The sequence below is a fragment of the Protopterus annectens genome, chromosome 1.part1 (assembly GCF_019279795.1).
Source record: "Protopterus annectens isolate FY-2018-M chromosome 1.part1, PAN1.0, whole genome shotgun sequence".
NCBI lineage: Eukaryota > Metazoa > Chordata > Ceratodontiformes > Protopteridae > Protopterus > Protopterus annectens.
Genome location: NC_056726.1, coordinates 1264453322 through 1264477756, shown reverse-complemented (window position 1 = coordinate 1264477756; position 24435 = coordinate 1264453322). Strand labels below are relative to the sequence as shown.

Genomic DNA, 24435 nt, shown 5'->3' with positions numbered 1-24435 from the left:
TTTGTGGGCTATGTGTCATTTAGGCTCTTATCTCCACCTGCGGAATGCTTCCTTCCTGCAAATGTCTTCCTGTCCATTTCTTACTTTCCTTCTTCTCTTTATTGTGATACAGAAAATCCAGTACCAGTAACTTGCTTATTTCTACTTTATAGTTTTTTTAATGTGTCCACTGATCTGTACTAATGTCACTTCTCTTGCAGGAATGTCCAACAATGAAAGTTTTCTTTAGAAAACTTGCAGTTACTCTGATGAGACTTTTACCTTATTCAACATGTTGTCTGGGGAAATGAATAGCCCACTTTCTATTCATAAAATAGAAGAATGATCCAGTAAAATGAAACTCTTCTTGGCCTTTTTGTTTGCTAAGTAGTCTTTACATGGACCCTTCCACTCAAGAGTTTGTGGAGTTTTAAACTAAATGGTGTGACACATTTTGAGCTTCTATTTCTCTCTCTCTCAAATATAGGTGTTATCTGTTTATCTGGACTATAAAGACCTAGAATGATACCTACTCCCAAGTTTGATGATCATACTGAATTTCTGCCCCATCTGTCTTCCAGGTTCTGGAGCAGCAGTTCTTAAAAACTGGAGTAACACAAAATGAAATAATTTATGTCTTAAATAAAACACCCTTTCTAGTCCCCAGCATGGGTTCAGACAAGGTCTGATCCAATTTATTATAACTATAGAGAAGGTCTTTAAACAGGACCCATGTCTGCTGATCACTGGATTTCACTCTAGAAACTTGAAAACAATGGTATCTGAGGTCTTTATTGCCTGTTTTTTAGAGTGAGGTTGCTGATGGCAGATTTAAAGTTTGTTGCTTCTACCTATATGCAGATCAGACTGACACTAGATCTTCCTTATTGATCCACAGTTTGTCTTTATTTAAAGATAGGCAGGACCTTTCAGGCATGGCATGTAAGAATCACATGGTCATAGCATAGGTTCATAGGTGTGTACTTGGCTAATGGCCCTGAAGCCTTTACAAGCCTAGCCCATAGGATTATCCTGGCATTGTGCCACCCAACCTTAGTTTCCAGTACCTCTGTCGAGTAGAGCCACTGGAGTGATACCCAGGTTAAATTTTCTATTTCCATTCCACTCATCAAGATTTCTCTTGAAGAGGGCCAGTGAGGTGTTCTGTTTGACATGTATGGGAAGTCTATTCCATAGCATGGGCAGTCTCTAGGTTATGACCTGTCCCTCCAGCATGTTCTGTTGATTGTGGTAAAGAGGTTGAGGTCTCTGCAGAATGTGGTGCGGAGGGATTGGATTTCTTTAGATGCAGCATTTCTAACAGAGCTGGGTCAGACATGGCTTTGTAAGTCAAGCAGAGATTGCCTCTAGGTAGGCGATATGAGACAGAGAATAGTTGGAGTAGTTGTGATTGGTCCTTTGGGGTGGGAGGAGAGGGGTAAAGTTGGCAATGAATCTGTCGGCCAGTATATTGGCTATATCTGTTGGCTCAGTATGGGAGGTACCATCGTGCAGTAGCTCAAAGCAAATCTGGGTATTGCCGTGGAGATTCTTTATATAACTAAAGAAGGCCTTTACTATCTGCTGCAGTTCTGTTTTCATAGCTAGCTTTAGAGGATTTGATGAGGGATCTCAACTTTTTGTTAAGGCTGATAAGGGAGTTTTTCCAGTCTTCGAACTTCACCTTATTCCACATCAGTTTCCTCCTTCTGTTGTACAGTTTGTTTATGACAGGGGATCACCAGACTGGCTTCCTTTTTTTGGAGGAGAGTGTCTTGGTTCTATTGGGTATGGTGAGATCCATGCATTTCTGTACGTGTTTGTACAGTGCACTGGTGTATGATTCCACAGTCATTCTCCATTTGCATGGGTGCTGTGAAGTTAGCCATCTCTGTTTTTAGGAGCCCAAAGTTAGCTTTGGAGAAGTTTTTCATGGTGGTTACCTTTGCGGGGGGGGGGGGTGGATTTCCATGGTGATTAGTTTGTGGTCAGATCTAACCAGGGAGGAGTTGACTGTTGTTGTAGAGCAATGGTTGCCCATGTTGGTAATGACCAGGTCAAGGATGCTGGTACTTCTAGTGGGGGTAAGAACAAGCTGGTCCAGGGCATTGGAATTAATGAATTCCAGGAAATGTTGGGCAAGTGTATTGGTACATGAGTAGTTTTCTCAGTTAATGGAGGAGTAGTTGAAGTCGCCCAGTAAGAGACTGTTAGGTTGGACGCTAATATTCTCCTGGGTGCTTAGGAACATGGATTGTGAGTCTTGGGACATGGTTGGGGATGTATAGTAGGCTACAACCTGAATTAATGTCTTACCCAATGTTAGCTGCACCTGAAGTATCTCTGATGCATTATGTTGGGCTACCAGTCTGGAGGTGTGTGCATCCTTTATGAATATGGAAACACTACTGCCTTTGGAGCTTTGTTCCAAGTTCTGGGGCCAAAAGGTGTGGAATGATTTATAGCCTGGTAGTGTAGGAGTGCCGTCTGCTGCCTTGAACCAGGTCTCTGTTGCAGCACAAATGTCGATGTTCTCCATTTTAAGGAGTGTTTTGAGTGAGTGCATTTTGAGATTTAGACTTCTGGTGTTGAGCAGCATGACCCTCGGATTACATTTGTTTGTAGCTGTTACAGTGGCAATTTGGCCTTTGGGACACCACCTAAAAAAGGCATTATAGGGGTGGAAAGAGCCTTGGCCAGTATCCAGAAGCCCAGGGGTGACAGATGCAGGCCATCTCTGGCAAAGCATCAAGGTCTGTCAATCATGTCATCCCAGGCAGACAGATACTGGATCCCCTTAGAATGACACCAGAAACTTAGCCAGTTGTTGAAATCAATCATTTTCTGTTTGTACTGTGGTATCATTCTGGGTGACAGTGGGATGCTGCTCAGGCTAGGGTCATACCCGCCTGGGCTGCATAATCCGAGAGCTCCTCCATGTCTCTTTTCATGTAGTCCAGGGAGGTACGTCTTAAGTCATTCACACCCACATGTACAATGACAGAGTCATATTTGTACCTGTTGTTGAGGGACCTGAGTGCGTGTGTTATGTGGTGGATCCTGGTACCTGACAGGGAGCTGACTGTTACTTTCTCCTTATTCAACCTAGTGAGTGGGACATCAGTGTGCCTCACAATCGAGTCACCTATCACTAGTGTGCTGGGCATGCTGTTTTGCCTTAGGGGCTTTGGTTGAGTGGCACACTGTTTAGGAGAGTTATGTGCCTCGTGATTAGTGTTGTGTTTGGTGGGCGAGTGCGTTACTTCCTTGGAGGTCTCTGTTGTTTGGATAGATTTTTATTGAAAGCCTCCGTGAAGGTGGGTGTGTGCTTTGTGTTTTTATGTGAAGGCAGTGCTGGTGTGTGCTCTGAAGGGCCATGTGTTCCATGTAGTGTGGTAAAGTGTTAACCTTCTCCTCTTGATCAGCTATTCTGGTCTTGGCTGGAGACTGAGTGGCTTCAAATTTGGATATATAAGTGCATCTCTCACAAGTCTGAGTGTTGGGAGGTAAGAGCAGAGGGTTTGCGGTGTACATGAGGCAGCTGCTACATTGCCTCAGGATGCCCAAGTTCACCAGGTTAATAGGAGAAAACACATGAAATTAACCTTTAGACATGCCTGGGGTGTGAATTAATAATAAATACTGGAGCTGTTTTCTTGTAGAACGTTTAGTGCTGGTAGGACTTTTGTGTGCTACAATAATTGCTATAAGAAGTCTGATATGGTAAAGTGCTAGACTAATAAGCTAGTAAAAGTGCAGGAGAGGAGAGCACTAGCAGATCTAAGGGAAAATTTGAAAAGCAGATTTTGGCACCCCTCAGAAGCTTACAAACAGCCCTGGATACAGCAAATCTGTATCTGCACTAGACTAGTTACAGGAAAGGTGGGAAACATGCGCAAACATTGGCTTTTAATCCAGAAAGTTGAAAGAGATGTAAAAACTGCCCATACAGCCAATAAACTACAAATTATGGGCCAGAAACCACTCCTCTTGTAGTTGATAGGCTACCTAGTGCTTACCACTCCCACTGACAAGCTAGAAGGCTTCCCTCCAACAAAGAAAGGCTTGGTGGGCTCAGAAGCTTACAAACAGTCCTGGATACAGCAAATCTGTAACTGGACTAGATTAGTTAGAGGAAAGGTAGAAAACAAGTGCAAATGCAGGCTTTTAAACCAGAAAGTTGAAAGAGATGGAAACAACTGCCCAAATGGCCAATAAACTACAATTTCTGGGCCAGAAACCACTCCTCTTGTGGTAGATAGCCTATCTAGTGCTTACCACTCCCACTGATAAGCTAGAAGGCTTCCCTCAACACAGAAAGGCTTGGGGTGCTCAGAAGCTTACAAACAGTTCTAGATACAGCAAATCTGTATCTAGACTAGACTAGTTACAGGAAAGGCAGGAACCAGGTTTAGAATTTATTTTTTACAGAAAAGCAGCTAAAACAACATTAAAAACAATTCAGGTGCAGTGCAAGCTAGCACACTTGATCATGTAGCAATATTAAAACAAATACAGTTTAAATAAATGCAAATTATTCAAATTGTATTCTGAACTGAATTCAGTTATTGTTTTATTCAACTCTGAACAGTTAAAAATGCCAAAAAATATACTTATCAGCTGAGAAGCACACTCAGTCACATGGTTCTTTCTTTCTTTCATCAATATGTAAAGAAAATATTCTGTTGGAATTTTACCTATTTATTTACTTTTCTTTGCTCCATGGTCCCTGTGACTATCCCCGCACTGCCATTGATCCATTCATTACCAAATGGTTGAACAGCCTACAGCTCATTCATTTGCATGGGTAAAGGCTATTATACCATGAGTGGTACAGTCATCCACATGAGGAACTGCTATTTTGCTTTATATTCCTAAGATCCCTCCACATGTATATAGACATTCCAGGGTTCCTATCACATCATCGAACTTTTACAAGTTCGAACCACATATGGTCGAGACCATACATTTGAATTTGTAAACGTTTGAGTGTGTGAATGGAAATCTCCATAGGAGGAGGTTTCCATTCTGTTCAATGTAGTGTGATCTCGGAGTTAGTATATTTAAGTAGCGAGGGGTGTGGGGGGTGCAGGGGGGGTTTGCCCCCTGCTTACAACAGTTTATTTTGTTGTCCTTTGTACTTTTTATTCTTTTAGGTAGTCAAAGTTCTGTAACTTCAAACATAATGGTTCGATCATTAGGTGTCCGAAGTTACGTAACTTCAACTATGTGATATAGACCCAACATCCAAGGAATGGGTGTGCCATTGTGCATGTTATCAAATGAGGCATTGTGGGTGAAGAGTGTGGATATACAAACTTCTGGCTCTGTTGAATACGAGAGAGAGAGACAGAAAGGGAGAGAGAGTGTGAGTGTGTATGCATTGTAGTGTTAGTCCCACAACAGGTAGAACACTTGCCTTTGATGCACAAGTCTGTGGGATCTATTTGGACACCAGATCAACCAACTGCTGATACTTTTCGGCTGAGAGGTCTGCTTGAGTTGGTAGTAGTGCAGGTGAATGTAAAAGATCTCATGGGATTTATCAAAAATAGTAGGGATCCTTTATCTATGGTATATACAAAACTAACTCTTATTTACAAATTGTTTGCATATTTACATATTAGAAATATATAAATATATAAATCTGTTTAAACATATTCATAACATTCTTTACAATCATACTAAATTTTCATCTCTATTAGACCTCCAGTCCTTTTTCCATAACCATCATTTGATTTTACTTAATATTGCTGCTAAAATCCATTTACTATTAAACATAATTTCATTTATTCTTTTATTCCATATTACCCATTAAACATAAAATAACTTATCTATTCTTTTAATATCCATATTTAGTCATATCCATGTTTATTTTATTCACTTATTTTCGAAAAAAATCTTCTTTACATAGTTTTCCTCATAATTTTTTATTATTTTACATTTCAAAAACACATGTTCTGCAGTTTTTTTTTTTCTTGACAACGTAAACATATTCTGTCACTTTTCTTTTTTACGGCATATTTACTTTTACTGGTAAATATGCTATATTTTCCCATCAGTACTGAATTTGTCAAATAAGCTTTTTTTCTGAATAATTTATATGTTCTCCAGAAAAGGCAGGTTTGTTTTATTTCTTCTGTTGTTTTTTTTTCTCATTAAATTCTACTTGCATCTTTATTCCCAAATGTTGTACCTAACATACAAATTGTATTCATTGTATAATACGTACCCCCCATCTTTACTACATCACTTAAACTTTTACTTTTCTTTTTATTGAAAGCCATTCCTATCACCTTATTTTATTCAAATGTTTTTTTTGGGGTTTTTTTTTGCAATTATTATGTTATCTGCATATGTTAATAGAACTAGAATTCTTAACCCTTCAGTTGTTATATACCAATTTTCTTCATTTTCTAATGTATTTCACATACTATCACATTCATAACTAATACAAAGAGTATACATCTCATTGGACATCCCCGATTACACCATCTTCATATTTACCTCTTGGCTTAACTAGCCATTTATAAGTATTTTTACTTTATTACATACATTGACATACATAATTTCCTAACTTTCTCACTTTTGTTTTATCCTTTTATTATTGCCCATAAGATTTCATGTCCAGTCATGTCAAATGCCTTATTAATGTCTCCTATCATGATTTTTGCTTCTTTTTTGCTATTCATAATATCACCCATAACTTCTCTATCATTAATAATTTTGACAACCCTTCCCCTGTATACTATATATACTATCTTCCATAATATTATCCATTTAAATTTCAAATATCTTTTTGTATTATTTTCATAAAGATCTATAATTATTATTCAGTATTGTCTGTCTTTAGTTGTTTAATTGTCTTCTATCTTCTTTCTCCCATATGAATTTAAGTACTCCACATTGGGAGGGTGGCCTAATGGTTAAGGTGTTTGCCTTATAAACACAAGGTGCAAGGTTTGAGTCTCACAAGGGATAATTGGCTAGGCTTAAAATGGCTCGCAAGAGCAGTTAGCTTAGTACTATTCTATGAACCTATGAACCTATAACTCTTTATACAAAACAACCTTCATTTAACCATTCATTCAAAATCTTTAAAAAGTATTTTTTGCTAATCCTTTATTTTTTTAAACATTTCATACCCTATTCCATCTGGTCCTGCAATCCAATATATATTTACTTGTCCTAATACATTATCTAACTCATTTAAATAAATCTCCTTTTCCAATTCTTTATTCTCTTTTTCTGTTAACTTTTCTACATTCCTTGTTTTATTCACTACCTTCTTTTTTCTTTAAACATGTCTTGTACATATTGTACTGTACTATTCATAATCTTTTCCTGAATTCTTTCTATTTCTCAAATTACAATTTTTATTTCTCTCATTATACTACTATCTTCCTTTACTAATCTGCTTATGTAACTCGTTACTTCTTCTCTTTTCCTTGTAAAAATATCTTTGCTTATATGACCATTCTTGTATTTTTTCTTCATTTCTTTCATATAAATTTCTTTTTTTGTTAAAATACTTTCTCTCATTATGTTCTAAATCTTCCAATGCATCATTATATAATCTTTTATATTTTTCTTTCTCTACTTTTCACACATTATATTGCCACTGCAAAAACATTTTTATATTTTTCCTTAAATATCATCCACCATTCAGACCAATTTTATAGAATGTTTTCATAGTAATATGATCTTTCCATAACTGATTTCAATCCTTCTTCATTCCATGCTTTCTCATTTATCCTTTATATTTATTTGACTATTTTATATATTCCTTTGTTTTCATTTATCTCTAGCCATATTGCAAGATGATCAGAAAATCCTGTTTCAACTACCTTCCTATATCTAGTACATTCTGATACTATACAATAATCTACTTTAGTTCTATACATACCCCTATTGTAAATCCATGAATTTTTATCCCAGAGTTTTAACTTACCCCATCCTATATAGCTTCTAACATCTTTCTTATATCATTTCCTTTCTTTTTACACTTGCCTCTTAAATCACAAAGTCTCCTGTTATTATAATATTCATATTTATTACTACATAGTCTAAATTTTGATGAAATAAGTTTTCCTTTTTTTTACAATTAGTATAAGTATATAATGTTATAACTATATTTTTGTTCTTTCTATTTTAAATCTACAATGGTTAACCTTCCCATTTTTGCAAAAGTTACATCTAATATCTTTACTGCATTTCTACAGAATACAGCTTATTCCAGAGCATCTCTCATTTTCCAAATTATATTATCTTTCCTCCCCATAGTTTATCTGTTTACAATCTTTCTTCATTTGTTAAAAATCTTGTGTTTTCTAATATAAGTACACACATGTATTACACCACTGTAAAATCCCTATTCTTCAATAATAATCTGCTCAAGCAACAGAGACCTCCAAAGCAGAAATGCAAGCAACTTCCACCCCCCCAAAACAACCCAAATGACACATAGCTCGCAAACTCAGTGTGCCACTCAACCACAGCCAATAAGGCAAAACAACGTACCCAACACACTAGTCATAGGTGAGTCTATAGTCAGGCACACTGATGTCCCACTCACCAGGCTAAACAAGGAGAAGGTTACTGTCAGCTGCCTGTCGGGTGCCAGGATCCGCCACATAACCCACACACTCAGGTCACTCCACAACAAGTACAAATATGACTCTGTCATTGCCCATGTTGGTGTGAATGACCTGAGACGTACCTCCCTGGACTACATGAAAAAAGACATGGAAGAGATCGCCCAGGCAGGTATGACCCTAGCCCTGAGTAGCATTCTGCCATCACCCAGAATGATGCCACAGTACAAGGACAAAATGATTGACTTCAACAATTGGCTAAGCTTCTGATGCCATTCTAAAGGGATCCAGTATCTGTCTGCCTGGGATGACATGGTCAACAGACCATGATGCTTTGCCAGAGATGGCCTGCACCTGTCACCCCTGGGATTCCAGATACTGGCTAAGGTTCTTGCCACCCCTATAGTGTCTTTTTTAGGCAAGGTTCAAATGACAAATGCACCAACGTAACAGGAACAGGCAAGCAAAAACTGAGGGTGATGCTACTCAATGCTAGAAGTCTAAATCTCAAAATGCACTCACTCGAGGCACTCCTTAAAATGGAGAACATTGATATCTGTGCAGTGACTGAGACCTGGTTCAAGGCTCCAGAGAGCACCCCTGCACTACCAGGCTATAACTCATACCACACTTTTCAGCCATGTAACCTGGACCGGAACACCAAAGGCGGAGGTGTGTCCATATTCATTAAGGATATCCAGGCTAGTTGCTCAGCATAATGCAGCCGAGGTTATCCAAGTGCAACTAACTCTGGGCAAAACTGCAATCCAAATTATAGCTTGCTACATATCACCCACCATGCCCCAGGATTCTCACTCCTCTTTTCTTGATGTACTGGAAAATATTAGGGTTCAACCAAACACCCTAATAATGGGCGATTTCAACTACCCCACCATTAACTGGGAAAACTACTCATGTACCAACTCCTTTGCTCAACGCTTTCTGGAATTCATAAACTCCAATGCCCTGGATCAACTTATCCACTCCCCCACCAGGGGCAACAATAGCCTAAATCTAGTCATTTAAATAACAGTAAAAAAGTTCCAACTTCAACCAGATACCTCAGAATAGAAATGAAATCTGTCAAAACAACAAAAACACTGAGGTAAGGCTCCAGGCTTCAAAGATTTATTGTTCATAAAAACAAGACACAAGCACTTTCACCCTGTGGGCTTCTTCAGGTGTAACAAATCAAGGTACTAGCTCCTCTATTTATACTAATTAACACATGCAGCTTAGAGCATTCTTAAAGGTATATTCAAGGTAAAATCTCTGTATTAAAACAATGCTAGTAAAATACAAAAGTCCAAAGTACATAAAATACAATATAAATATAAAAACATGGATGTAAATAAAATACATGTAAACTTGTGACTTAAAACATTTTATCTGCGCAGGGGTTTATTTCTTAGAGCTGGTTTTAGAGGGATATTTTCATTCAGGCCATGACCTATAGTAGTTTTAAGTCTAATGATCCATCTGGCCTCTAAATTTTCAGTTTTTATCTTAACATCACCTCCACGTATACTTTCAAAAACTCTACCTATAGCCCTGAAAGAAAATACATGTTGGGAATTGGTATCACTGGTATGTTTTGCTAAGGCATTGTGTGAACTGCCTTTTCTTATGTGATACACATGTTCCCTGATTCTTTCTTTAAAAGTTCCGTCAGTTTTACCTACATAAAATTTGCTAAAAATATTACATGTAGTGAGATATACTATATGTAGGGAATCACATCGAGCATTAATATTAAAAGTAAAAACCTCTTGTGTATCTGGATGTTGGAAGGATGTACTGGTATCTATGTACCTGCAGAAATTTAATTTACCACAAGGTCTGCTACCTTTGACTCCACTTGGACAAGTATTCTCTTTAAAATAACATAACTGTCTATGTAGGAACTTCTGATTTTTAAAAGTAAACTGTGGTTTAGCTCCAATGTATTTTTTAATGTGTGTGTCAGACGTTAAAATTTTCCAATTTCTATTAATAATGTCAGTATATTGTTGTATGTCTCTAGCATAACTAAAACATAACCTCAAGGGCTGTGAGTTTAAAGTGCATCTATTTTTCTGATTGATGACATTGCGTTTAGAAAAGTAAGGCTTAGCTTTACTTTGTCTCAATCTCAAGACATTGTTTAGTCCTTGGTTTATAAGGTTAGGTTCATAGCCCCTTTGTTTCAACTCAACCTGTACTTTGGTAAGTTGCAGATCAGCTAAGCCTTACTTTTCTAAACGCAATGTCATCAATCAGAAAAATAGATGCACTTTAAACTCACAGCCCTTGAGGTTATGTTTTAGTTATGCTAGAGACATACAATATACTGACATTATTAATAGAAATTGGAAAATTTTAACGTCTGACACACAGATTAAAAAATACATTGGAGCTAAACTACAATTTACTTTTAAAAATCATTAGTCCCTACATAGACAGTTATGTTATTTTAAAGAAAATACTTGTCCAAGTGGAGTCAAAGGTAGCAGACCTTGTGGTAAATACAATTTCTGCAGGTACATAGATACCAATACATCCTTCCAACATCCAGATACACAAGAGGTTTTAACTTTTAATATTAATGCTCGATATGATTTCCTACATATAGTATATCTTGCTACATGTAATATTTGTAGAAAATTTTATGTAGGTAAAACAGACAGAACTTTTAAAGAAAGAATCAGGGAACATGTGTATCACATAAGAAAAGACAGTTCACACAATGCCTTAGCAAAACATACCAGTGATACCAATTCCCAACATGTATTTTCTTTCAGGGGTATAGGTAGAGTTTTTGAAAGTATACGTGGAGGTGATAAGATAAAAACTGAAAATTTAGAGGCCAGATGGATCATTAGACTTAAAGCTACTATAGGTCATGGCCTGAATGAAAATATCCCTCTAAAACCAGCTCTAAGAAATAAACCCCTGCGCAGATAAAATGTTTTAGTCACAGGTTTACATGTATTTTATTTACATCCATGTTTTTATATTTATATTGTATTTTATGTACTTTGGACTTTTGTATTTTACTAGCATTGTTTTAATACAGAGCTTTTACCTTGAATATACCTTTAAGAATGCTCTAAGCTGCACGTGTTAATTAGTATAAATAGAGGAGCTAGTACCTTGATTTATTACACCTGAAGAAGCCCACAGGGTGAAAGCACTTGTGTCTTGTTTTTATGAACAATAAATCTTTGAAGCCTGGAGCCTTACCTCAGTGTTTTTGTTGTTTAGATCTAGTCATTACCAACATGAGCGACTGGTGGTCCACACCTGAAGTCAATGCCTCATTGGTCCGATCCGACCATAAGCTAATTACCCTAGATATCCACATCCTGCCCCCACCCCCCATTAAGGAAACCATAGTAAAAAATGTCTCCAAAGCCAACTTCATGCTTCTTAAGACAGTAGTGTTGAACTTCATGACACCCATGCAGATGGACAATACAGTTACAACTACTGAATCCTACACAATTGCACTTTATAAGCACTTACATGAGTGCATGGATCATGCTATCTCAAATAGAACCAAGACGCTATCCTCCAAAAAAAGGAAGCCAATCTGGTGGTCTCCAGCAATAAACAAATTGTACAACAGAAGGAAGGAACTGTTGCAATAGAGAGTAAAATCCCACGAGTGGAGGAGCTCCCTAGTCAGCCTCAGTAAGAAGCTGAAATCCCTGCTAAAATCCTCCAAAGCTAGTTACGTAAACAAAATCGCCACTGATTCTAAAGACAACCACAAAGCATTCTATAGCTATGTCAAGAATCTCAATGGCAACACTCAGATCTGCTCTGAGTTACAGCACAGTGGCACTAAATATACAGACCCAACTGATATTGCCAACATCCTGGCAGATAGGTTCAGTGCTAACTTTACCCCCTTCTCACACCCTAAAGAGCCCATCTCTATACCGGAATAATGCAAAGTTCCTGTAATCACGGCTGCACAGGTAAAAACCACACTCTCCAAAGCCAAGAACACAGCATCCATGGGACCAGACAACATCCCAGGCTGCGTTCTACATGAACTACAGAATGAACTGGCACCCTACCTAAGTACCATGTTCAATCATAGCCTCACCTCAGGCTTTGTGCCTACTGAATGGTGCACAGCAACGGTTATCCCACTCCACAAGAGGGGAGCCACCATGGACTCCAGGAACTACAGCACCATTAGCCTGACGAGCCTGGTCTGCAAGGCCATGGAACGTATCATCATGAAACTTATAAACCAAGACATTGGTAATCTCCAAACTCTGGACCCCACCCAGTTCGGGTTTGTAAAAGGCAGATCATGTCTTCTAAACCTGATAGACTTCTTTGAAGCAGTCACCAAAACCGTAGACAAGGGTAAGGTGGTTCACACATCCTATCTAGATCTTGCCAAGGCTTTTGACACAATCCCCCACTCTGGAATTATAGATAAACTCACTAGGTATAAATCCCTATGTCACAAGATGGGTTATCAACTGGCTCACTGGCAGAACCCACACTGTGAAAGTAGCAGACTCCAAATCCGACATCAGACCAGTGACAAGTGGAGTACCACAGGGTTCAGTCCTGGGTCCTCTCCTGTTTGGAATCTACTTCTCTGAAGTATAGGCTAACACAGAAAGTCTTTAGCTAATGAAGTTCACAGATAACTGCAAACTAGGAGCCATAATCAAAACTCTTAATGATGTGGACATCCTACAAAAGGGCCTCACTGAGACATATGCCTGGTGTCAAAGCCATGGCCTCAAGCTCAATGACAAAAAGTGCATTGTCATCCCCTTTGGTAAAAACTCTGTACCCATGAACTACAACATAGGCGGTAGTCTACTTAATACCGAAAGTGTGATAAGAGACCTTGGGACACAGGTGGACAGTAGTCTCTTCTTTGATAATCACATTGCCACAGTAGTCAGGAAATCCTTCTACGTGGCACACCTCATCACAAAAGGTTTCTCATCCAGAAAAAAAGAGGTCATTGTTCCCCTCTACTCATCACTCATTAGACCCATTATAGAGTACAACGCCCCTTTTGGTATGTACCTCACAACACATCTACAACAATTGGAAAGGCCGCAGAAATACCTCACAAAGAGGATTACCGGCCTCAAACAGATGCCCTATGCAGACCGTCTCAAAAAATTCCAGCTTTACTCCATCACACATCGCCTACTCAGAGGTGATCTCTGCCTAACATACAAAGCTATGTCAATCCCAGAGCTGTTGGACATGCTCCACTTAAAGAAATCCCAATCCCTCCGACTTACATGCTCTAGGGACCTAAACCTTGTCACCACAATAAACAGAACATGCCAGAGGGATAGATTCCTGTCCCAGGGACTTCTCATACTCTGGAATAAACTACCTATCTATATGAATGGATGGGAAATAGGAAATTCACCCCGGGGATCACCTCTGTGGCTCTGCTCGACAGTATCACAGGAAAATCATTTTCTTGGGTGGCAAAAGCCAGGGTACCTTTTTGGCTGGGCTTGTATAGGCCCCAGGGCCGATAGCCTAGTGCCTACCTATGTACCTATGAATACTATTTACATTTACAGAAAGCACTCTGAAATTTTCATTTTCCTTTCTCCTTAGATTAATGGTTTCATGAGTTCATAGCTAATTAATAGGCCAGCTTTCACAATAGGCCATTCTAAGCCCATCCAATTTCCTTGCCAGAGGTGAGAATCAAAGACTGCATCCCACGTCCATGAGTCAAACACCCCCATCCACTATACCAACCCCCAACCATTAGCTATATGCATTCTTTTTCATCCATTTCCTTTGTATTTTTTTCTTTTGTACTTATCCTTTTAAATTTCCATTTTCTGTGTTTTACCCTTTTACCAACAGAATTATTTTTTTCTTTTACTTCCTCCAGATCTGTTTTCTTCATCACTTATCTCAGAAACTTCCTCCATGTCCTCTTTATTATTTTTCATCATCTGAATTTTTTACTATTTCTACTACTTCTAAAATTAAATTTCATCTCTTTGTCATTTTCTTCTTTTTATTTTCTTTACTCTTATTTTCTTTCTTGCAATCCACCCATAAATGCTCAACACTGTTACATTTATAACATTTCAATTCACATTTTTGTGTCATGTATCCCCACAAATATAACATTTTCTTTTGTTACAGTTACTTATCAAATGTCCTTCTTTTCCATACAAAAATATGTTTTGGGTTGTCCCCAGTATTTTATAACACCCCTATTCTACTCCACATTACATGTTTGGTATGTGTATAATTTTTTTCTCTTTCTCTTTTAAACACAATATTACAATCCCAGCAACCAGTCAATAAAACCCTTTTGTTAAAAATATTTGCAATGTCCAGTACTTTTTATATAACGTTTTCAAATATTCTTTCAAAGTCTCTCTTTCTATCTTTGTTCAAAATCATATATTAATTTTCTTTTTTTGTTGTTTCCCTGTGAAATCCTTTTATCACATAAAGATTCCGCATGTTACAGTCTTTCTTTTTTCATATTCTCCAAGAACATCTTCCATTGAAAAAAGTCTCAAACATGTCACAAAATGCCCAAAATGTCTCTGCTAATAATAATAAATGGTCTTAACTCATGTGATTTTACACTGAAAGGAGCTATTAAACTGTCCCACACTTCATACCTGTCCAGTTCTTTGTCTTCTTTACTTCAAATCCTTACAATGTACTTCTGTTTTTCATTTTCATCTGCCTTCCTTTCTGCTACTCCACTTTTGCTTCTTTTAGTTTCTCTGCATGTTTTCTTTCCATCTCACCATTATTCTTCACAATTGTTTCTGCATCCTCCTTTCGTATTTCTCCATAATACCCCCCCCCCCCCAGGAAACATCTCTTTCATTTTCTAGTTGATTCTGCAGCACCATTTCTTTAAGTAAATCATCCAACAGCCCTCCTGACTGATGGGTTGTAATTATACATCCACCATTTGCTGACTCATCTCCGTCAAACAGATTTCTTTGAAATAATTCCTCAAGAATCCGGCGCACGTTTTTGGGTCCTTATATTTATTTTCTCCTACATTTATTCACCATGCCATCATCTCCTTTTCTCTCCATTTATCTCCCTGTTTCTCTGGGCTGCCTCTGCACCTGGAATGGAAACAGGAAGTAATCCTCCAAAATGGGTCCCACTCACAACAATGACGAGTAGGGAAAGTTCCACAATACTATGGCCACATTTCTCCTAGTAGTATAAATATCACTGTAGGTCTCCTGTGAAAAGAGGCTATTAGCTAAGTGGGGCTAACAAAATCAACAAAGAATAAATAAATAAATAAATAATGCTTGCACTTGCCTCTGACTTGGTTCATTGATAAAGCATCCATTTGAATTCACTTAACCTCCTGAGTATTAATGGCAAATAAACGATGTATGAAAAGATTACTTTGACTTTTGAGTGGTTACCTTCTTTTATGTTCATACTAAAACAGTTCAATTTTTTTCAGTGTCATTTTCAGCTACCACAGGGAATGGAAATAAACCAGTCCATAGTAGCATCTGTTTCGGAGGCTGAATCCTTGACAATCAATGGACAAGCCACCAATGGCATTTCTACCACAAAAGCACCGATACTTCCCAAGGTAAAACCAAACCTCTAAAGAAATAGTCATTCTTTGTTTTTTGAATCTCATTTAATTTTTTCCCAGTGTAATTTTGTTTTTATTATATTTGCTTCCTGTTTCTTTCTGATATGCATTCACCACTAAAAGGTTGCCCAGGCCAATCTGTCTTAGTCCATGCCACTGTTTTCTTCTTTTATCTGTTTTTATGCTTTCTGTGCTGCCCTCATGTTTACACTCATATTGCTTCTTTTCATTAATACAAGCTGTAATTTATTTTAGGCTCCTTTAAAGCCTTCTGAAGCAGCAAAGAGCCAAAGGCACAAGAAGCCAAAAGATTCCAGGCCCAAAGTGAAGAAATTAAAGTACCACCAGTATGTTCCTCCCGATCAAAAGGCTGAGAAGGTGCCTGCCACAATGGATACAGCTTATTCCCAACTACTTCAGCAGCAGCAAATATTTCTACAACAGCAGATAATAAACCAGCAGCAAAAACAGGCCTTCTGTTTACAGGCTGTCTTTCCCATAAATACAAGGTTCAGCATCTTATTTATTTACTCATTCATTTGTTTGATAACTGGGTGGGTGGGCTGGTCCAAGCAACCTTTCCAGCTGGGACTTGGTCACAAAGGTAATAGCCAATTGTTGTAGAACTTACAAATAGAATTATATTTAATTTTGCCAGGAAAAGGCACACTAAATAAAAATAGCTAAATTCCAAATTTATTCTGGCATAGTACTTAAAAACACAATTAGAAATGTGAAGGAATATATAATTCAGTGTTTACACAGAGAAACACACGTACACAGATATAGATACGTTTCTATATAAACATAGAAAATTACATAAAATACAGTACTACAAAGTCCTAAATGTACCATAAGTTCAACTAATCATTCACTTTACCTTATAGACTCTAAATAAGATTAGGAAATGCCACTCATATAATGCTTTCAGGACTAAACTTCTACCACACTTGCAAAAGCAAGCAGAGCGCTCATGCTTTAAGTGACTTGCCTTAATTCAAGATAACATCTTGTTTATAACTGACTTGTCATAATTATTTTTATTCATCGTTATTGCAAAAGATCAAAACTCATTCCTAGTAAATAATATATATTTAGTATCATACCCTTATTTTGCTTTCAGTTTTCATACTCTCTTCATATATTCATTTTACAAATTGTCCTAAATCATTGCCTGGTTTACTCATTCATTCCAATGGAGCGCAGGAAGTTTGCATCTTCCAATGGGAAGAGCCTAAAGCTTCTAACAGAATCAAATTATATCCTCACATTTCAAACAAATGTTCATATATCTGGAACCACAGGGATTATGAAAGAAGTATAAATGGCAAACTCTTCAGCACAGATTATTTTTAAAGTGGTACTATTCTTTAGGTTCTAGGTCTTAAAATGAATTTTATAAGTCACATTAAACACAGCAACTATTACATTTGTAATATTTTGTAAACAGCTTACAATATACCAGCAACCACTCAAATTGCACATATACTGTCAGCAGCATTTTATTCATCTAGCCGACAGCTTTCATATGAGGCTAATGAATTCTGTCTGTTACTTAGTTGTTTAGGTATTTAGAAAAATATGAAAATTATATCTATATAAATTTATATCGGTACTTACGTATTATCGAAACCAGATGTTTGCGGTCACGAAATACCCATACTTCAACTTGTATGAGGGCATGAAACACTGTAAGGTGTTTTTAAAAGTCCTTATTGTTGAGGGAAAAGTTTGCGTTACCTTCAGGTACAGGAAAAAATGTACAAAATCCTCTTTCTGATTTGCTTGCATTACAGACGCACGCTTTAATTGTCATGGCTGACAAATGGAATGTGTAAGTAGTGGTTTTGGCTCCAGTTTCTAAAAGGGGTGTAAGAGCAAGTTTTAAGTTGTGTCCCTATATTGTGTGGGTTACTTTTCCCAAAAAAAGATTTCTTATTATTACTAAAATGCATAGCAGAAGGGATGAATGCCTTCACAATGCGTTACTGTTGTTTCCTACACTCCATGTGTAATGGTCTTTTCTTTTTTAAGATGTCTCTGTCCCCAGAACCTTACATGCACATAAAACATGAATAGGATTTTTTAAGTTGATTTATCAAGTTTTGCTTGCTGCATACTTGGTTTTGTGAAAGATGTGCAGGGTAGCGTAAAGCTGTATAAACATTGCCATACACACGTCCTTCACATGACTGAGAGGGAGCAGCCCTCCCATACTGCATTGCTCATTCTCTCTGCCTGGGAGAGCATGTTCCCCAGGGATGCAAATTTGACTGTTATTCCTCTTGGCAAGTCCTAAACCAGCTGGCAGAATAATAGTTGACACTTGACACTAGCCTTTTCCACACTAACATTGCTAGTTTTGTGAAACCATTGCAGAGTGTGACAGGGCCCAAATCTGATTGTGCTAATATGTAAGTACCTTAATATCATAAAAACAGCTAATATCTACTCATTTGCACTAGACAGAGGTCAAATATTAATGCAGTTGAGTTTGCTATTGTGTGAGATTTAAGATGAAATCTTTTGTAACTTTGTACATAGCATGGTTTTGGAATTATTGATGCAAATATGAACAAGCAATATTTGACACCTAGAGGCATCAGTAGGAGTTAACTGCAGATGCACCTGGAGGCATCACTTGGATGTAATGAGTTAGTGACATGCTGAAAGACTCACAGTAAGCAAAGGATGCTGAGGGAATCAAACCATGGACCACAAGAGGCAGCTTGTTAACAGTTCATAGACTTAATCCTTCATTATTGTGTATTTAAAGTCATGAGAAAAATATCTTTAGAATTCCTGGAAGGACAGACTATCCACTATTACTACGGGTCTATATTAGATCACCGAACGCTTAAAAAAGCGAACTGTGATTAATCGACCCTATGCAAGTGAAAGCTTATAATGTCGAACTATCAGAACAGCAATTTTTTTCCAAGGGAAAAAAATCGCTGTTCCAACAAAAAAAAAATAAAAAATCAAAATCAAAACACTTTAAACATAACATTAAGTGGGGGCGTTTTGCAACTCCAAGACCGCACTACAGTGTCGAAAACAGCAAAGTAACAAAGTGGCCAAGCAAATTCATACCCAGGGAAAGAATTTATTTAAAATCCACTTCGATATTTTGCCGTTTCAGTCTTTTAAGTTTGACCAAGACGTATGAGAAAGAATGGGTCTTCGGTCTTCTAATAGGAACCCTATTACTACACTGTGAATTCTTATGTAAAGTTGTAGTATCTTTCCCTGACAAAGTATTCATTCTGATCTAAATACACCACTGGGCCAGATTCAGCAATATGTGCAGTACTGCAGTATATTGTCTCTGTGGTCTACTGCAAGTGCTAATGAGGCATTTCAGGAGAGTGGCCTATGCTTATTAGCCATGTAATCTTACCCAGAAATTCCTGCGATAAGGCATTTACACAGTCAAGTGATTCAAAGAACAGCTCAGCAGTGTAAGGTACATCAGTTGCCCAAGTTAATGAACATGGCTAAAAGCTTGGTCACTTGACTGTGTTAGAGGTAAGTGCTGTGGAGTTTAGTAGAAAGGCAGTGTTGGGGGTGTGTGTATGCATGTGTATATGTGTGTATATGCATATGTGAGTGTATGTAAAGGAATGACTGGTGCAAGGTGAGTGTGTCTGTGTGTACACTTGTGTGTCTCTGTCAGTGAGATTGCAATAGGGAGGTTAGTTAGGGGATAGGTAGGGTAGGTGTGTGGGTGGATGAATGAGTAAATGTGTCTGGGTGAATGGGTCCATGTATCTATGAGTGTGTTTAAATGAGGGGTGACTGTTTTTTTTGTGTGTGTGTGTGTGTGTGTGTGTGTGTGTGTGTGTGTGTGTGTGTGTGTGTGTGTGTGTGTGTGAGAGAGAGAGTGAATGGGTGGGGTGCCCATACTAACACAATGTTTAGCCGCCAGTTTTTGACTACCACGGGAAAGTGATGATTTGCAATTGCAGTAGTTAAGGATAATTCAAAGGCATGTAAATTAGATGATAAAGAGGTCTTCATCAGGGTGACTAATGTGTCTCTGAATCGCTATTCCTTGCATCTTGGAAAGAGTACCTTTGGGCGGCAGTTCTTGCAGCCAGAGGTGGAGATCTTTTTAAATTCCCCTCTTGTTCGGCATTTATTTTTCCGAGGTACAGGCAAACATAGGAGGATTGTGGCTGACAAAGTTCGCAGATGACTGCAAACTGGGCGCCATAATTGATACTCCAGCAGACACAAACATCCTTCAGAGAGGCCTCATAGAAACGGATAATTGGTGCCAGAGCCATGGCCTTAAGCTGAACGCCAAAAAATGTATAGTCATACCCTTTGGGAAAAACAAGTTACCGACAAATTACCACATAGGCGGTAATCCATTAAGTATGGAAGAGGTAATCAGGGACTTAGGGACCCAGGTTGACAGTAACCTCTCATTTGACACTCACATTGCCAAAGTGGTTAGGAAGACCTTCTATATTGCCCACCTTATCATGAAGGGTTTCACATCTAGATCAAGAGAGGTCATTGTGCCCCTGTACTCTTCTCTTATCAGGTCAATGATTGAGTACAATGCCCCATTTGGGATGTATCTCACCCAACACCTGCAGCAGTTGGAAAGACCCCAAAAGTTCCTCACCAAGAGGATAAAGGGTCTTAAACATATGTCATATGCTGCCCGACTGAAAAAACTCCAGCTCTATTCAGTCGCATACCGCCTACTCAGAGGTGATCTGTGCCTGACGCACAAGGCCAGGTCCAATCCTGAATTGATGGACATGCTCCACCTCAGAAAATCCAAATCCATCAGAGCCACGAGAACAAGTGACTTAAACCTCAACACAGAAATAAATAGGACGTGCTGGAGGGACAGATTCATAACCCAGAGGCTCCCTACACTCTGGAACAGAATCCCAGTCCATGTTAGGCAGAGCCCCTCACTGACTCTATTCAAGAGAAATCTCGACGAGTGGATGGGAGATCGTAGGTTTACCCCGGGGGTCATCTCTGTGTCACTACTAGACAGAGGCATAGTAAACTAAACCCTAAAAGGGCGTAGTATTCTCATCCTAAGGGGTGGTGTAAGCCACATACACTCTGGCTAGGCTTATAAATGCCTTAGGGCAGATAGCCTAGTACGAACCTATGAACCTATTACTTTTTGAATAATACAGAGGAAATATTAAAAATGCTAGACACAAAAAATCTGAAGTAGACATTGTTTGATCATAAGACAGCTGTATTATTTAATAAATATGTATCTTTTAAAACAATATAATTATACTAGATGTTCAGTGTTTTCCTGCCTAGTAGTTTCATGGAAATGACTTGATTGCTAATGTTAGAGTAAAATTAGTGTTTCTCTACAAGAGCTTTGTGTGGTGTTTTGGGTACTTTCTTCTTCCTCTAATATAGCCAGGCCATGGAGTTTGTATATACAAGTTTAGAGACGTCTGCACCCCTGCAGGAAAAATGTTTTTTATCTGTACCATCAATAGGTTGTGATTGGTTAATACTTTACAAGTGACTACACTTTGCTCTTGCATAACGGAAGCAGTATATTATTCAGTTTAAAGTTTTTTTTTTCTACAATTGACTGGACTTTTTGGTCATGAATCAAACTGTACATTGCAGATGTCTGCCCATATATTTAAAGTATGTAGCTATACAGTGTATTTGTTAAATGCAGTTGCTGCTGTTTTGGTTGTTTTATTTATATGTTTATATTATTTTATTTATATTATTTATATACTACAGTAAAATGCTATACAAACCAAACCAAACTAAAGCTAGAAGAAACACCACCAAGAGTATATTTCCTCCATTTACTCCGCATCATCTTTACTGATATATATATATATATATATATATATATATATATATATATATATATATATATATATATACTAACTTCACAGTTGAATAAGTGTGGAGAATTCAGCAACTCTATGAAATGTACTATTCACTTCTTGCAGAATTTTTCTCTACATAGCCATCTCCCCTGCACTTTGATACAGAAGTGCTTTATTAATCATTACGTTGAGTATAATTCCATTGATGAATTAATTGCATCTGAATTCAAATTTCAAGCATGCTCACAGTATCCTGAACCTTCCTGATACCACATTGACATCAATGTAATAAATTACTTGAGTTAAAAAACAACCTTTTTTTCAAAACTCTGTTAAATGCTGGTAGCAAGGCAGTGGAGTGAAAGGTAACTAATAGGACAGATGGTGTTGGTTTGGTTATACGAATGATGGCTGAATGCTTCTGCAATAGAAGAAGTGAAAGGTGGGTGATAACATTTTGGCATGTAAGGGGGAGTTGACAGGAAAGATTCATAGACTTCCACAAAGCTAAGATGGAAACCATCCGAACCACTTTGACTTGGCATTTGTATCTGTATGTGAATGAGACATAGTGAACAAACTAGACATAATGGTGTGGGATTGTCAGGTCTGAAAGAAAGTGATATATTCAGAGAAGAGGATTGGAATAGGCATCTGCTACAGCACAAGAATCAGAGTGGTTGATTCCACTGAAATCCAGGCCTGTAGTACAGTATTTTAACCCTTCTACTAAGCAGGTTAAGTTCCCACCAGAGGACTGCAGAGATTCAAAAGACATTGTTCTGATTTAGCTGTATTATTTTATTTTGTGTGTTTACCAGGGCACTACACTGATCAAAAACAGATGGTTTGTAAATACTGCCCAGGTCAGGATCCACATTAGAAACTGGCCTTGGCCTAGGTGTGAAAGATATTTTTATATATATGCTCCATAGACTGATGTAAACCGTCCTGTCCTCCACAGATCATGAGATTTTTTTAAAATGCACATGCCGGTTTCTCACCAAGGAAATAATAATAATATAGATGCATATTTCTTAATTATTGTCACCATAATAGAAATAATGTCAAGTACATTTTCTGTATCCAAAGTGTGGTAGCCCATTTCAGTTACACATACAGAAAGTTTTTTCTACTTCTACTTTCCCAGCTGCCTGTGTATTTAATACTGCCATTGACCTTTCTAGAGTAAAACACTGCTTGTAGTCTGTGACAAAAATATTTTATTTTATTCATTTGACATTTGTTGACTTTGTTAGTCCATCTGAGCCAAAGCCCTTTGTCAGCAGAGGCCTGGTTTACAGTACATGTAACATAACAAAAGTAACATAAAAAGAAGATACAGTCAGATTATAAAAAACATTAATTAACAATAAAAAGAAGTACATGCTTAACCTACACAGAGAGTAAGAACGTTCTACATTTCGAACATAATCAACACCATCAGTTCAGTGAGTAGTAACAACAGTAAGTGAGGCAGCACAACTGCTGTATATCAAGAGTTTTCCTCATTTGTAATAGTAGTTTAAGCTAGAGTAGAATGGGTACAGGTCAAAGTCAAATTATAAGTGAGGACAGATGAAGGATGTGGAGTTAAGTGAGCATGAGATGAATGGGGTGGAGTAGTTAGTCAAGGAGGCTGGTTGCAATGACAGAGCCATATACTGTTTAGAAATTATTTTGTAGCAATTTTGAATTTATGTTGCTGATGGATATTTCAAATATCCATGGGAAGTTTATTCCAAAACTGAGCTGGGGAGTAACTGTAGAGGTTTTGTCCTATTTTGGTTTTAGGCTTGTAAATTTGAAGAAGGTTTTGCTCTGAGCTTCATAGGGACCTAGGTGGGGAGTATGGAGGGAGTAGTGAGGCAATATTGGGACAGAAGGAGAGCAGGTACAATATAAATGTATTATTTGAAGCTGGGAGAGGAGCAGCTGGTGGGGGTGGGGGTTCTAGCCAGTTTAATTTTCTCAGAGCAAGACAGTGGTGTGATTGGTAGGAAAGGTTGGCTGTGAACCTAGCAACTTTATTGTAGGTGGCTTCAAGTTTTGAGAGGAGAGAAGTTTTTATAGATTAGTCAGGAATTTGTGAGCCATAGAATAATGTGGGGAGAATGTATGCATAGAATAGGGAGATTTTGGCTTTATTTGACAAGAATGTTTTGCTCCTGTAAAGGAGACTCAGTTTCAGATGGGTTTTCTTAATTTTGTTGAGAATATGCAGATCAAATTTGAGATGGTCATCAATGATGATCCCTAGTAGTTTGGTGTGAGATTCCGCTCTGATAGGAGTGTTATTAAGGGATGAGATTGAGAAGGAAGGTTTGAGATGGTTCATAGATTTGGGGATGAAAAGCAGGAGTTTAGTTTTTTTGGCTTATGAATTAGCTGGTTCTTGGTAACCCAAGTTTTA

The 24435-nt window shown here is 37.9% G+C and overlaps 1 protein-coding gene across 1 annotated transcript in view; it reads left to right on the top strand.

The window, feature by feature from the left end:
* The window catches only part of LOC122816112 (myocardin-like), a 573216-nt gene that overhangs the window by 361208 nt on the left and 187573 nt on the right, over nucleotides 1-24435 (top strand). The window contains exons 7-8 of the mRNA XM_044088880.1: nucleotides 16033-16167; nucleotides 16429-16682. Coding sequence (XP_043944815.1) covers nucleotides 16033-16167; nucleotides 16429-16682 — 389 coding nt within the window. The remainder of the gene's footprint in view (nucleotides 1-16032; nucleotides 16168-16428; nucleotides 16683-24435) is intronic.